Raw genomic sequence first — 15416 nt, 5'->3', positions numbered from 1 at the left:
CGCCTCCCCCTCCCCCGGGACCCTCCTGCGGGAGCCTCCCCTCCCCCTCCCCCCACCCTCCTGCGGGAGCCTCCCCTCCCCCTCCCCCCGGGACCCTCCGGCGGGCGCCTCCCCTCCCCCCTCTCCCCGGGACCCTCCTGCGGGCGCCTCCCCCTCCCCCTCCCCCCCGGGACCCTCCTGCGGGCGCCTCCCCCTCCCCCTCCCCCCGGGACCCTCCTGCGGGCGCCTCCCTTCCCCCCTCTCCCCGGGGACCCTCCTGCGGGCGCCTCCCCTCCCCCTCCCCCGGGGACCCTCCTGCGGGCGCCTCCCCTCCCCCCTCCCCCCGGGACCCTCCTGCGGGAGCCTCCCCCACCTTGGGTTCCTGGGAGAAATCCTGTGCGCACGGGGCCTGCACACCTTCCCCAGTTCCTCATAAACTGCTCGCGTGTTGTCGCGCCGGGTGTCACGCGAGGGCTCCGGGGCCCCGGGGCAGGCTCCGTCCTGTTTCTTCAGGTCCCGACCGGCCACTGCGCCGCCGCCGCGCGCCCCGGTGGCCCCAGGAGTCGGGGTCCGGCCGGATGGCGCCCCGTTAGGGCCCCTTTAGCGCCCCATTGGCAGCCCTGTTAGCGCCCCATTAGCGCCCTGTTAGCGCCCCGTAAGCGCCCCGTTAGCGCCCCGTTAGCGCCCGGTTGGCGGCTCCGTTAGCGCCCCGTTAGCGCCCCGTTAGCGTCCTGTTGGCGGCCCGTTGGCGGCCCCTTTAGCATCCCGTTGGTGCTTTGCTAGCGCCCCGTTGGCGGCCCCGTTAGCGCCCCGCGGGCGGCCGTGAGGAGGCGGCGGGCGGCTGCGGCCCGGTCAGCAGGCCCCGCGGCGGAGCCCGAGTCCGTGGGGTGCTCCGCCCGCCTGTGGCCGCACCGTGTCCGGGAGCCCCCCCCCCCCCCAGGCTCCGCGGGGCCGCCCGACGTGCGCGGCGAATGCGAGGCTGCAAGACGCGGGGAGCAGAGCGGTTGAGCGCCGCCCTCAGCCCGGGGCGTGACCCCGGGTCCCGGGATCGAGTCCCGCGTGGGGCTCCCTGCGTGGGGCCTGCTCCTCCCTCTGCCTGGGTCTCTGCCTCTCTCTCTCTTTCTCTCTCTCTCTGTCTCTCATGAATAAATAAATAAAATCTTAAATAAAATAAAAATAAAAAGGGGTCCGGTGAGCACGGCCGGCTCAGGCCCGAGCACGGGCCTCCCGGAGACCCGCCGAGGCCCACGACGGCCTGTGAGCCCGGGGACAGCAGCGCCCGCGGGGACACCCCAAGGGGCTGCGAGGTCGCGGCCTGGAGCCGCCGTGTCGCCTGCCCGTCGCCAGGGGGCGCCGCTGCCTCGGGCCACCGCGCTCCGCCGGCGCCGGGCTCCCAGGGCCGCCCCGTCCCCCCGCTTGGAAGGCCGGCTGCCGAGAGGGCCCCGGGGTCGCTGCCCCCCGAAGGAGTCACCCTTCTCCGAATAAAAACGGGAAGGGCTTCCGATGCAACTGGGAGACGACGGCTCCGCTCTCTGCGTGCGAAAACGCCCGAAGTCCTTAGGTAAAACCGGTGACCCCGCTAGGGAGCCGCGGCTGCAAAACTGCCCTTGCTCGGGACTCGCCTCCAAACGCCCGCAGGTGTGTATCTAACAATAACCAACCGCTGTTTTATTCTGGAAATGATAGTTTGGAAAAAAATGTTTCACAAGTCCGGGTTTCCAATGAGTTCATGGGTAGAAGACAAAAGTTTGGGGGAGGTCGAAAGGGTAAACGCTTTGCTCCTCCTCGAAACACACCATGAGTAATAATGTCATTATTAGTGCATGTTGTTCCAATGAAGTTTAAATTACATTTTTTGCTTTTTCTCCCTTAAAAACTATATAAATCCTACAGTGATGTGTTTTTTTGTTTTATTTTTTTGTTTTTTGTTTTGTTTTTGTTTTCTTTTGGAAGTTCTACACAATCAGCCCAACAGGGATCCCTGGGTGGCGCAGCGGTTTGGCGCCTGCCTTTGGCCCAGGGCGCGATCCTAGAGACCCAGCGCGATCCTAGAGACCCAGGATCGAATCCCACATCGGGCTCCCGGTGCATGGAGCCTGCTTCTCCCTCTGCCTGTGTCTCTGCCTCTCTCTCTCTCTGTAACTATCATAAATAAATAAAAATTAAAAAAAAATCAGCCCAACAGCAGAGAAAGACTGTGGGGCGTGCGTCCGGCTCCCTGGCGGCCAGAGGGGACACCAAGGAAGCCACCCGAGGCCAGGGGACCAACGCGGATGACGGGGAGCACGGCATTTGCACATGATTTTTAGAGATCTTCTCATTTCCTGGACGATGTGAAAAGGCAGAAAAACCAGACCCACCCCCAAATGTGGGAGCGATGGTCCTATTGATGTTCCCGCCGCCAAGAGCGGTTAGGGACCCACGCGTCGCCCACGGGACCCGGACTCGCTGGAAGGCCTGGGGCGGGAGCCGGGGCGCCGTCGGGGCGCGACGACCACAGCCTCGGGCCTGGAGGGCCCCTCGTCTGGTCTGCGCAGTGAAGGATGCTCCGGGCCCTCGCCCCCTCCCTAACCCGACACCTGGCCGCGCGACCTGGGGTGCGCTGGGCGGCGGCCGCTGCTCTCCACCGGGTCCCCCCAGCTCCCGGAGCCCGCGGGGGGACAGGCAGGCCCGGCTGGCACCTGCCCCGACACTAGGGACCCCCCCCAGCTGGCACCCGCCCCCCACACTTTGGCCCCCAGATGGCACCTGCCCCGACACTAAGGCCCCCCCAGATGGCTCCTGCCCCGACACTAGGGCCCCCCCAGCTGGCACCCGCCCCCCACACTTCGGTCCCCAGATGGCACCTGCCCCGACACTAAGGCCCCCCCAGATGGCACCTGCCCCGACACTAGGGCCCCCCAGCTGGCACCCGCCCCCCACACTTCGGCCCCCAGATGACACCTGCCCCGACACTAGGGTCCCCCCAGATGGCACCTGCCCCGACACTAGGGTCCCCCCAGATGGTACCTGCCCCGACACTAGGGTCCCCCCAGATGGCACCTGCCCCGACACTAGGGTCCCCCCAGATGGTACCTGCCCCGACACTAGGGTCCCCCCAGATGGCACCTGCCCCGACACTAGGGTCCCCCCAGATGGCACCTGCCCCGACACTAAGGCCCCCCCAGATGGCACCTGCCCCGACACTAGGGTCCCCCCAGATGGCACCTGCCCCGACACTAAGGCCCCCCCAGATGGCACCCGCCCAGACACTTGGGCCGAAGCTAATTTTGTTGTTGTTGTTAACGGGGTTGGAGGAGAAATCAGGTGGAGAGCGAGGGTAGTTGAGATTTCATCTCGGAGTTGGACTAGGTTTTATTTGGTCTCCCCTTCCGTCCTTCATATTTTCAGGGCGCCCCCCCCCCCCCCCCCCGGGCAACAGGGTCGCTGGGCCGGCTCGGATCCCGGCGCCCAGAGGACGAAGGGCGCGGTTCCCGGCGGCTGCGGGGGCAGGGGAGCCGCCCTCGACCCGCTCGCCAGGGGCTTGGGGGGCGTCGGCCGCCAGGTCGGGGGGCGGGGGGGGGGCAACCTGCCCCGGGTGCGGGAAGCGCCAGGAGACTGTTCAGCCCTCGCCGCCCGTGGGCGCTCCTCCCGCGGGGAGGAGGAGGAGGAGGCGCAGGGAGGGGGCACCGGCTAGGGAGGGGAGGATCGGGTAGGGAAGGGAGCACCGGCTGGGGAGGGGCCGGCAGAGAGGGGAGCGCGGTTAGGGAGGGGAGGACCGGCAGGGAGGGGAGCGCGGCTGGGGGGGTACTAACTGGGGAGGGGGTACTGCCTAGGGAGGGGAGGATTGGGTAGGGAAGGGAGCACCAGCTAGGAGGGCGGGACCGGCAGGGAGGGGAGCAAGGCTGTCCCACAGGGGGTACTGCCTAGGGAGGGGAGCAAGGTTAGGGAGGGGGACCGCCTAGAGAGGGGAGGCCGCCTAGGGAGGGGACCCGGCTAGGGAGGGGAGCACAGCTGGGGAGGGGGTCCGCCCAGGGAGGGAGCGCGGTTAGGGAGGGAGGATCGCCTAGAGAGGGAGCACGGCTAGGGACGGAGCACCGTTAGGGAGGGGGGACCTCCTAGGGAGGAGTATGGCTAGGGAGGGGAGCCGGCTAGGGAAGGGAGAGCGGTTAGGGAGGGGGGTCCGCCTAGGGAGGGGGCACGGCTGGGGAGGGGGTCTGGCTAGGGAGAGGAGCACAGCTGGGGAGGGGGGTCCGCCTAGGGAGGGAGCACGGCTAGGGAGGGGACCCGGCTAGGGAAGGGAGAGCGGTTAGGGAGGGGGGTCCTCCCAGGGAGGGGGGTGCGGCCGGCGCTCGGGCAAGCGCCCCCCGCCTTCTCCCCGCCGGGCCGGGAGTTGCCACGGAGCGGGGCCGCGGTGTGTCCGCGCGGGAGCCCGCCCCTCCCCCTCCCCCTCCCCTCCCCCTCCCCCTCCCCCTCCCCGGCGCCCGGCCCGGCCCGGCCCGGCGCCCCGCCCTCCGCCGCCGCCTCCAAGGGGCGGTCCCCGCGCGCGCCCCGGCCCCGCGGGCGTGCGGCGTCCCGGAGCCGAGAGCCGACGGCGCGGCCCGCAGCATGGAGCGCAGCCCCGCCGGCCCCGCCGCCCGCCCGCGCCCGCCGCTCCCGCCGCCGCTCCCGGGGCGCCGCCGGCTCCCGCGCCCGCCGCCGGCATGAGGGGGCCCCGGGGCGAGGGGGGCGCGCCCCCGCTGTGCCCGCGCCTCAACCACTCGTACCCGGGCCTGTACCCGGGCCTGTGGGCGGCCGAGCGCTCCGCCGCGGCGCGGGCCAACGCGACGGGGCCGCGGGCCGCCGGCCAGGACTGCGGCTCGGTGTCGGTGGCCTTCCCCATCACCATGCTGCTCACCGGCTTCGTGGGCAACGCGCTGGCCATGCTGCTCGTGTCGCGGAGCTACCGGCGGCGGGAGAGCCGGCGGCGGCAGTCGTTCCTGCTGTGCATCGGCTGGCTGGCGCTCACCGACCTGGCGGGGCAGCTGCTCACCAGCCCCGTGGTCATCGCCGTGTACCTGTCGCAGCGGCGCTGGGAGCACCTGGACCCGTCGGGCCGCCTGTGCACCTTCTTCGGCCTCTCCATGACGGCCTTCGGGCTGTCCTCGCTGCTGGTCGCCAGCGCCATGGCCGTCGAGCGGGCGCTGGCCATCCGCGCGCCGCACTGGTACGCGAGCCACCTGCAGACGCGCGCCACCCGCGCCCTGCTGCTCGGCGTGTGGCTGGCGGCGCTCGGCTTCGCGCTGCTGCCCGTGCTGGGCGTCGGCCGCTACGCCGTGCAGTGGCCCGGCACCTGGTGCTTCATCAGCACGGGCGGCGCGGGCAACGGCACGGGCGCCCCGCGCGACCGCGGCGGCCTCTTCTTCGCCTCCGCCTTCGCCTTCCTGGGGCTGGCGGCGCTGGCCGTCACCTTCGCCTGCAACCTGGCCACCATCAAGGCGCTCGTGTCGCGCTGCCGCGCCAAGGCCTCGGCGGCGCAGTCGGGCGCGCAGTGGGGCCGCATCACCACCGAGACGGCCATCCAGCTCACGGGGATCCTGTGCGTGCTGTCGGTGTGCTGGACGCCGCTGCTGGTGAGGCGCGGGGGCAGGGGGGCAAGGGGGGCGCACCGGAGGCCCCTGCGCGGGCAGCACCTGCAGGGGCGCACGCAGTCCCGGGGGGGGGGGCGCGGGGGCGCACCGGAGGCCCCTGCGCGGGGAGCATCTGCAGGGGCGCACGGAGTCCCGGGGGCACACGGAGTCCCGGGGGGGGGGGCGCGGGGAGCGCACCGGAGCCCCTGCGCGGGCAGCACCTGCAGGGGCGCACGGAGTCCCGGGGGGGCGCGGGGGGCGCACCGGGGGCCCCTGCGCCGGCAGCACCTGCAGGGGCGCACGGAGTCCCGGGGGGCGCGGGGGGCGCACCGGGGGCCCCGGCGCCGGCAGCACCTGCAGGGGCGCACGGAGTCCCGGGGGGCGCGGGGGGCGCACCGGGGGCCCCGGCGCCGGCAGCACCTGCAGGGGTGCACGGAGTCCCGGGGGGGGGGTGGGGCGCGGGGGCGCACCGGAGCCCCTGCGCGGGCAGCACCTGCAGGGGCGCACGGAGTCCCGGGGGCGCACGGAGTCCCGGGGGGGCGCGGGGGCGCACCGGAGGCCCCTGCGCCGGCAGCACCTGCAGGGGCGCACGGAGTCCTCTCCCGCGGCGGCCTCGCTACTGAGCTCTGAGCTCGCATCCACCTGCCGAGCACCTTTACTTTTCTTTTTTTAAAAATATTTATTCATGAAACATTAGAGAGACAGGCACACACACAGGCAGAGGGAGAAGCAGGCTCCAAGCACGGAGCAGGACATGGGACTCGATCCCGGGTCTCCAGGATCACGCCCTGTGAGCCACCCCGGCTGCCCTGCCCAGCACCTTTAGAGGCCACGCGTGGCAGGAGGCCGCTGCTGCACCGCCGGAGGCCCCGGAGGGCAGGGGGACGCCCCGCTGGCATTGCAGCGTCTGGGCGGAGATGGGGGCGCGCACCGGGTGCTGCGGGACCAGAAAGGCTGGGCGGGCGCTGAGCGCTTTCTCGCTTTCTCCGTGTCACAAGCCGGAGCCCTAGCGGGACAGCAGGCGGGGACCCCAGGCGAGCGCACCCCGCCCCCCCGCCCCGGTGGCACCCAGGGCGCGCCCTTGCTCGCCGCCCCGCTGGGACTGGAGGCAGGACAGCCCCTTGGAATGGCGCTGCGGCCTCCCTCCGGGAAGCGTTTGTAAGGGACATCCAGCCTGCGGGACCCCAGGGCCTGGGAACTCTCAGCGCTTGTGCCAAACACAGAGTTATCCAAGAATTGGAGGGGACAGGAGTAAAGGGGGGAGAAGGGGGGAATGGAAAAGCCTGGAGACACAGGGTGACCCGGGACAGATTGCAGCAAGCAGTGAGGCTGCAGGGAGTGCAGGTTGGGGCGGGGGGTGGGGGGGGGTGGAGCTGAAGAATAATGAGCCCTTTGTGAGCACTTGGACTTGCACACTTCCAGAGACCGGCAGCTACGCTAGGAGGTCCGGCACTGGGCCAGACCCACTAGCTTAGACTTGCTAACGCTACCCCCGATGGAGGCCCCCCTCCGTGCCAGGCGCTTTGCAGCTTTGCAACGTGCTTTGCTGAATGAACCCAAGCGCCTTGGGTTCATTAAACCCATAGCACAAAGCTGCTACTATTTCCATCCCCATTCCTCAGATGAGAAACCTGAGGCTCGGGGAAGCCGTGTTGCCGGGGACCACGGAGCCTGTGAGCGGCAGGGCTGGGATGCAGATCCCCCTCCCTCCCGGAGCCTCAGTGTTCCCATCTGCACCAGCGCCCCGGGGGAGGCTGGAGGGAGCCTGCCTTGAGCATCCCCCGAGGTCCTACCGCCCTCAGGACAGGCAAGTGGCAGGGCTGCGCAGGGCCAGGCCTGAGACTGGGGTGGGGGCGGCAGGGGGGCCGCACTTTCTGGCTCCTTGCAGAGCCACACAGCCTGGGAGCTGGTGGTGTCCTTAGTACCCAACCTGGCACTTTCCAGATTTTCCTGTGTGGTGCTTTTCGCTAGAGATTTCTGTGGGTAAGTGTCGGTTGCGAACACCTGATGGACGGTGTGTTTAGGTTCCAAGCCGAAGGCTCCAGAGGAGGCATTACAGGAGGAGGGACCTGGTCGTTGTGTCAGGGGTAGCAGGTGGTACGTTGGACCTGGGACTTTCTTAGACAGTTGGGGGACACTTCTGAAATCCGTGGACACGGTTTTCAGAACCACTCTCACGGAGTCTTTCTTTTTGGTGATGAAATATACCTAACGGGAAACTTGCCACTTTTAAGCGTGCAGTTCAGTGGTTATTAAGCATATTGAGGTCGCCGCGCAGCACATTTAGTTTTGAATTTGTTGTATTTAAAAATAGAACCTTAGTTCCTGTTCCCTGCCCACTCCTGCATTTGGCAAACCAGATATTCCAAGGATACCTGGGTTTCGCTGGTGTAGTAATACTTGGAGCACAAGTCTTGGCTTCAAATCAGTGACATGTGGTGACGAGGAGAGTTATGTTGGGACCTAGCTGCTCACGAGTCACTGTGTGGTCACGGCTCTGCGTTCCAAGGGCTGGAACTCAGGCTGACGTCATCACCGTGGCTTATCAAAACCAGCACCAATTTTAGACACATTTACTTCTATGGTTGAGGAATGGAGTTTATAGGTGGCCAAACAGAAGTGGGAAGAGTTCTAAAAAATAAACCTTTTATTAAGGTGCTGATTATTAACATGACTTTAAAAGCGAACAGAGTATCTGAATTTTTCAGAGCTGCCATTTGAAGCTGAGTTTGCTCTTATCAGGCACTTTATATTCTTGAGTTTGCTCTTATCACACGCTTTCCTAAAACAAATGCAATTAAATCATGTGAATAAAATGCTTACCTATACAGTTAACCCGACAGAGAGAAACCATACAGTGTGTATTGATTTCAGCAGCACGATTCTAATGCCTCGGGCACGGTAGCCCTAAGGATTTAGATCAGTTTTGAAAGTTGTGAGCTGGGGTGGCCAAACCCACTCTCTCTTAAGAAAGACATATCTGGAACTGCTCCTATTTAATTTCTGCATTCAGAAAATATTAACTGGCTTGCAACTTTTTACTGGACACTGTGGTGACTCGGTTCGTATAAAAACATTGATCTTAAAATGAAATAAAGTCAACATGTAATCATATCAAAGAGGAGAAATTCATGGTTCCCAAAGTAGGTACTTCTTAAACCCAAGTTAACGGTTTTGTCTTCTCTTTTGTGCACCATCCAAGTTAAAGCTTCAAGTGTCTTCAGAAAAATCTGCAGGAGAAAGTTATTGCAAAGGAAAAGAAACTGGCAAAACTGCTTTCTCAACAGGTTAGGGAGTTGTAAGAATAAAAACACTAGAAGTTAGTGAATTGAATTTTTAGTCATTAATGCTAAAGTGAGATTTTTTTTTTTTTACAACTGTTTTATAATTACAGGAAAATACAGATTCCCTGTTAGTTTTTGTTGAGCTGGGCATAGGACACTAACATAATTATTCAAACTCCTTACTTAAAAGGACCCTGAGTATATCTCATTTTGAAGACTATCACAACTATAATAATATTTAATGTTACTGCTGGAAAACTTAGCAGAGAAGAAATACCGTAATAAGAAAACATCCAACCTGCAACAAGTTTCTACTACTTAATACCTAGATAGAGGTTTATCTATGGTGCAAACAAAACTTTTTTTTTTCTTACTTTTTCTTTTCCCCAGAAACTTCACAAAATAAAGTGTGAGATGTGAAATTGAGAATGCAGGGCCAAATGATGTCAGTGTGATCGACGATCTACAATTCGTAGTTGCCTTATGTTTAATGTGTGGCATCAAATCCTATTGGAATGTCAGTTGACTCAGCAACGCAGTCCTTTCGACTTTTTATTATTAGTTTTTTATGAACCTAATTCACCAAATAGTCCAGTTATTAGACATGATAGCCAAGTTTCCACAAACAGGAATCACCTCGGGGGGTTGTTCGCAAAAAGCCAGGAGTACATTTTGTGTTTGTGTAAACCTGACACTCCCCCAACAGGTGGAACGTGGCTAACAGTGGAACTCTTTTAAAAATGGTAAATATAAAACTGACTTTGTGAAAAGTGAGGTCTGAGGAACAAAGTTTCTCATCTACAACTTTGGAACTGGATAAAAGCAGCCGTAGAAACCTTTGCCTTCCATCCTGAGCCTATAAATTCTGCTCAGTGTCCACAAACGTACACAGAGATGCTTCAGTAGAAGAACATATTTCACAATGTGGATGTGACTGCTTTTTTTTTTTTAAAGATTTTATTTATTTACTCATGAGACACAGAGAGAAAGAGAGAGAGAGAGAGAGAGGCAGAGACACAGGCAGAGGGGGATGCAGGCTCCCTGCGGGGAGCCTGATGCAGGACTCGATCCCAGGACCCCAGGGTCACGCCCTGAGCCCAAGGCAGACGCTCAACCGCTGAGCCCCCCAGGCACCCCAATGTGACTGCTTTTAAATTTAAAGAATCACTGATATATTTTGGCCAAATGAAACAGGCCTTCGGTATACCACATGTGATAAATACAGGCGATAGATTGCAGAGGTAATCCTGTTTATACTACAGAAAAGTACTACGGGATTGCTCGTCTCTGCCTGTAAATTTCTGCCTTACTTAGGATGTCGCTTCAGGGAAAATGACTACACCTGTGAATTGGCATTATAGGAAAAATCTTCTCTAATATGTTTTTGTAAGAATTGAGATTATTTAGAATTTTTTTTTTTACTTTATTTGTTTGTTTGTTTAGGACAATACAGTCTAGGCACTGTGGAAGGGATATTAAGGAGACTTACTTAAAATTGGCCAGAGAGCTATACTCTGTTCAGAGAAGCAGAATCCCTACATTTATGAGTGAGACAATTAGAGAACAGTGCAAGAGTTGATGTGATTAGTGCCTGTGGCTCTGGAAGGAACGTCCATCTGAATTTAGCAGAGTAGACTTCAGGGAAGAGGTGAGATGGCAAAGCTTGACCTTCACTGTGCCCAGGACCCAGCACAGAGCATGCTCACTGGAACCCTGGGACCAGGCTTTGGAAAGGTTTATGGGATCAGATTGAGGTTGTTAGGATGAACCTGGGATGAGGACGGCATTCTTTTGCCAGTAAACCACAGGACCTCTATTTGGGGCTTCTAATAGGGGAGAGGGTTTATACAAGATCAAGAGGGTTGCGGTGTGTGGATAGACTGGGGCTAGAAAATGGGAAAGAGAGATCAGTCATGAGCTGCTTTTGCAAAGTCGTCAGGGCTTTAGGGTAGAGACAGTGGGAAGAGATGAGTCAGAGAAGGAAAGGCAATAGAGAACTAACCGATCTGAAATGGTCGATTTAAGGAGCAATTGATTATGAACGTTTTTTTTTTTTCTGCATCTGTCCTCTGTTGCAGTTACTATTTTCACATCCATTATCCCATTTTAAATGCATCTTGTAAGATTGCCACTATTTTCTACATCATTCAGAGAAGTCAAGAATAAAGAATATTAGAACCAGATTTAGTTTATTTTCAGTTTTTGTTATTGCTGATTTGTCCATTTTTGCTTAGATAGAGGACAGAAATTCTAGCTCCAATAGTGGGCCCTGTTACCCTCTTATCTGTAAAGTATGGTGGTAGCACTCATAGACATTTAGCATATTTTTCCCATCTATGTTACTCTCAAGTTCTCTTACCGGAAGAATGATGGTTCAATGAACAGGAATGGGAAATGTGGAAAGGGGACTGGGTTACCAATCTTTTTTTTTTTTTTTTGGAAGGACAGGCTCATGAGTCACTGGGGTTTTGGACAGAGTACATATGCTGATGGCGTATTATCAAAATGTTATATCCAAAAGCCAATATAACTTGAAGATTAATGAGAGAAATCAGGGCTCAAAAATGCAGATTTTTTATTTTGAGCATAACAGAGGGAGCTAATAATTAAACAGTTCTTAAGCCATTCTATTTGAAGAAATTCAGATGGTCTAGAGTTGTAACATAATTGTGACTTATTGGCCTCTCTCTTTTGAAAAAGGTGTAAAGGTCAAGAAATCAATTATGAAAGTTTCCACGAGTTCAGTTTTTTTTGGAGTAACGTTCAGGACTGTGCACTGCACCCATGTGTCACAGGCAGTGATTCCTCTCAGGCTGCAGAGGGGTGGTGGTGAGGGGTTCAGGCTCATGTTTCAGTTTCCAGTTCTAGCCTCGTGTTGCAGGGAAGCCAGGAGGGAAGTCCTCCCTTGAACTCATTACATTTGTGTAGTATTGTTTTTTTAAGATTTTGTAATTTATTATATATACAGAGAGAGTGTGTGCAGGGGAGGGGCGGGGGAGAGCATCTCCAGCAGACTCCGTGCGGAGCACAGACACCGCACCGGGCTCCACCTCAGGACCCCGAGGTCAGGACCTGAGCCAAACCAAGTCAGTCGCTTAACCCACTGAGCCACCCAGACGCCGCACATTTATGTGATATTTTTTGTGATTGGCCAGCATTCCACGTTTATCTCACTCAAGCCTTAAACCTCAGAGGTCTACAACTGCAGCATGTCAAATTTTGGCTCTCATTTTCCTCAATTCCATATCACAGAGAGAAGTAGGAAATTTGTGTTTCAACTCCTCGAAACACAGTATTTCTTGAGGATTATTAGATGGCGTCTCGAGTACCCCTTCTCCCTAGAAAATTCCAACTTTCATAGATTAAAGAAAAGAACAAAAGGAGCCTGATTTCCCCTGGGGCTCCTCTGCGCTCTTGACTGCAGTATATGTCCATATTTTACAGTAAGTACAGTAAGTCATTCTTATGCAGAAATAACAGTTGGGCAACAGTGGCTTCTGTAGCAAGGGGGGCACCACACACACACACACACACACACGCACGCATGCACGCACACACCCAGAACTAGCACCACGGAATGCAAGAAAATCTCTGTGCTCTTTACTCAGAACGCTTGTCTCTCCCTTTGGTCATCGGCCACTTTACCCGGCAGTCATTGGGCGAAGGCTGCCCAGCAGTCGCCCCTCCTGGATTGCCCACCGTCTCAGGTTAGGGGGCACTTGATTGGCGAAGACGCCTCCATCCTCTCTAGCCGGGCTTGGGTGCTCTGGCCCTTGGGCTCCACAGCACTTGCCTTGCATCTCCCACTCATGGGCTGAGTCACACTCCCTTGGCTGTGGGCTACTTGGCCTCCTGAGACCAGCTCCAGCTCCCCTTGTGTCTTCTCTTTTCCCTGAAATGGTCATAACTGCGCGCCTTCCCAGGTATGCCTGGTAGGTACCCGGTTATTGGTTAGAAATCTAAGCGCCCAAATCAGAAGACCCTACCTGGTCCCAGTTACATAAGCAATCAATGGTGTAACTTTAGACAACTCACCTGTTATCTTTGTGAACTATTTGCTTCTCTTTGGGAAAATAAGAAGAAAAACACCTCCCCAGCCCATTTCACAGGACTGTAATGAGAACCAGTGTAAATCTGTGGGAGCATAATTGGGAATATCCTTTTAGCCTTATGAATACTATATGATGTTCTTTCTTCTGGATGATAGCGTTGATTTCTTGTGTTCAGGTAGACCTTGCCCCCGGGAAGCTGAAGAAAAGAGACAAGTGATGTTTCACAGCTCGATTAGTTATAGTTCACTGGGGGGAAATGCACAGTACAGGATGGAGCTTTTCAGAAAAAAATAAAACAAGAAAAATAGTAAATCTGAAGTGCATAAATTTTTACAAGGAATTATACTTCACCCCCCTCCCCTCCCCTCCCCTCCCCTGCGGCCATCTCTCTTCTGCATTTCGTCAGCTCATGGCTCCTTTCCCTTCGTGGCTACCAGTTAATGAACGCTCTAGATCTAAAACATGCTGGGTCCCCTCTCCCCTTTCCCTAAACCTGGAGGTGTAGCCACTGCCTCGCCCTCTGAAGACCTCTGCCACAAGTCTAGAAGGTGGCCCCTGGTTTTCCGGTCAGAGACTCCTTTGTACACTCCTGCCTGTCCTCACATCAGTGTTTAAGTCAGATTAATTGTGCCTCTAGTTATTGTCATTGGACGCATTGTTGCGCAGACTTCTTAAGGGTGGATGTGGATCACCAGTGTTTAGGCTAAACAGCATTTCCACCGCTGACTCACAGCCTCGGACTGAGTTTACACAATCCTTAAATGAGGCCCAAGTATGAGACTCACTGAGGTGTCATTTGTCTCACAATCTGACCGGGTCCTGACAAGGCACCATTACTATTTGTAGTCTACAAATAGCAGAGTGTGATTTCCCCATCCGCTAGCCTGCCTAGATGGTCTTTGGGTGGCAGTCATAAGAAAGACATTTCACTGAGTGATTTTGGCACCTCTTTTTTTAAAAGATTTTATTTATTTATTCATGAGAGACACAGAGAGGCAGAGACCCAGGCAGAGGGAGAAGCAGGCTCCCTGCAAGGAGCCGGACATGGGACTTGATCCCAGGACCCCGGGGTCACGCCCTGAGCCAAAGGCAGATGCTCAACCAGTACCGATTTTTAGGAGGCGTTTGAAGATCCATGAATCTAAAAATGAAAGCTAATGGCAGAGATGGAAGAGGAGGCTTGCCTTTTCACGCCTTCATTCTGTTAGACAGAAGGAAATTGGCCAATTTAGATAAAGGTCAGGTAATGGAGGCACAAGCAGTACTATTTTTTAAAATCTTGAAAGTGCAAAAATAGAAGGTCAAGTTAGACCTGGAAGCCTACTCATTTTAAGCAATCACTGACCCTCTGAAGAAAATCAGGCGTAATTTAAAAGATACACGATTCACCGATCTGTTGATATTTCTGGAAAATATTTGATTCCTGAATGTAGTAGATTGGATCTTTTTTTTCCCTACTTTCTGAACTTCCAAAGTGTCATTTTCTGTGGTTGAGAATGTCCTTCTGTTGGTGTGACTCACGAAAATCGGGAAAAAAGAAGCCTGTCGTTAATGTAGAAAATGCTGGAAGACAGATGGTGAAACAGAGGCCGCTGGAGGCTCAGTAGCCATCTGAGCCAGCTAGACGTCCTAGCGTGACCAGGTGGTCGGCGGGGAGCGGGCGGGAGGGGCTGGGGCCCCGGTGAGGGTCCGCAGAGGGAGAGTCCATGGGCGGGAGGGTCCGTCCGCAGAGGGGAGGGTCCGCAGAGGGGAGGGCCCTGCAGAGGGGAGGGTCCGCAGAGGGGGGGGCCCCACAGAGGTGAAGCCCTAGCAGGGGAGAGGGTCCCACAGAGGGGAGGGTCCCGCAGGGGGAAGGGTCCGCAGGGGGGAGGGTCCGCAGAGGGGAGGGCCCTGCAGAGGAGAGGGCCCCGCAGGGGGGAGGGTCCGCAGAGGGGAGGGCCCCGCAGAGGTGAAGCCCCAGCAGAGGGGAGGGTCGCGCAGGGGGGAGGGTCCACAGGGGGGAGGGTCCGCAGGTGGGAGGGTCCACAGAGAGGAGGGCCCCGCAGAGGTGAAGACCCAGCAGAGAGGAGGGTCCGCAGAGGGGAGGGTCCCGCAGAGGGGAGGGTCCCGCAGGGGGGAGGGTCCCGCAGGGGGGAGGGTACCGCAGAGGGGAGGGCCCTACAGAGGTGAAGCCCCAGCAGAGGGGAGGGTCTGCAGAGGAGAGGGCCCCACAAGGGGGAGGGTACCACAGAGGGGAGGGTCCCACAGGGGGGAGGGTCCCGCAGGGGGGAGGGTCCGCAGAGGGGAGGGTCCCGCAGGGGGGGAGGGTCCGCAGAGGAGAGGGGTCCCCCAGAGGGGAGGGTCCGCAGAAGGGAGGGCCCTGCAGAGGGGAGGGTCCTGCTGAGGGTCCTGCAGAGGTGAGGCCCAGCAATGGGGAGGGTTCCGCAGGGGTGACTGCACCGCAGAGGGGAGGCCCCGCAGAGGGGAGGCCTCGAACAGCGATCGAGCCCCCCCAAGCCGGGACTCCGAGGCCA

At 58.2% G+C, this 15416-nt stretch overlaps 1 protein-coding gene across 6 annotated transcripts in view; it reads left to right on the top strand.

Moving 5' to 3' along the window:
• The first annotated feature begins 4628 nt into the window (after positions 1 to 4628).
• PTGER3 (prostaglandin E receptor 3) overlaps positions 4629 to 15416 on the top strand; it is a 224411-nt gene continuing 213623 nt past the window's right edge. For all 6 annotated transcript variants that reach the window (XR_013384072.1, XM_077905019.1, XM_077905021.1 and 3 more), the window contains exon 1: positions 4629 to 5570. Coding sequence is in view for 5 of the 6 variants with exons in the window: in XM_077905019.1 (XP_077761145.1) it covers positions 4662 to 5570 (909 nt within the window). In the remaining variant the exon portion in view is untranslated. The remainder of the gene's footprint in view (positions 5571 to 15416) is intronic.

Source organism: Canis aureus, chromosome 8 (assembly GCF_053574225.1).
Source record: "Canis aureus isolate CA01 chromosome 8, VMU_Caureus_v.1.0, whole genome shotgun sequence".
Lineage (NCBI taxonomy): Eukaryota > Metazoa > Chordata > Mammalia > Carnivora > Canidae > Canis > Canis aureus.
The sequence above is the reverse complement of the archived record's forward strand: the minus strand, read 5'-3'. Positions and strand labels throughout refer to the sequence as shown.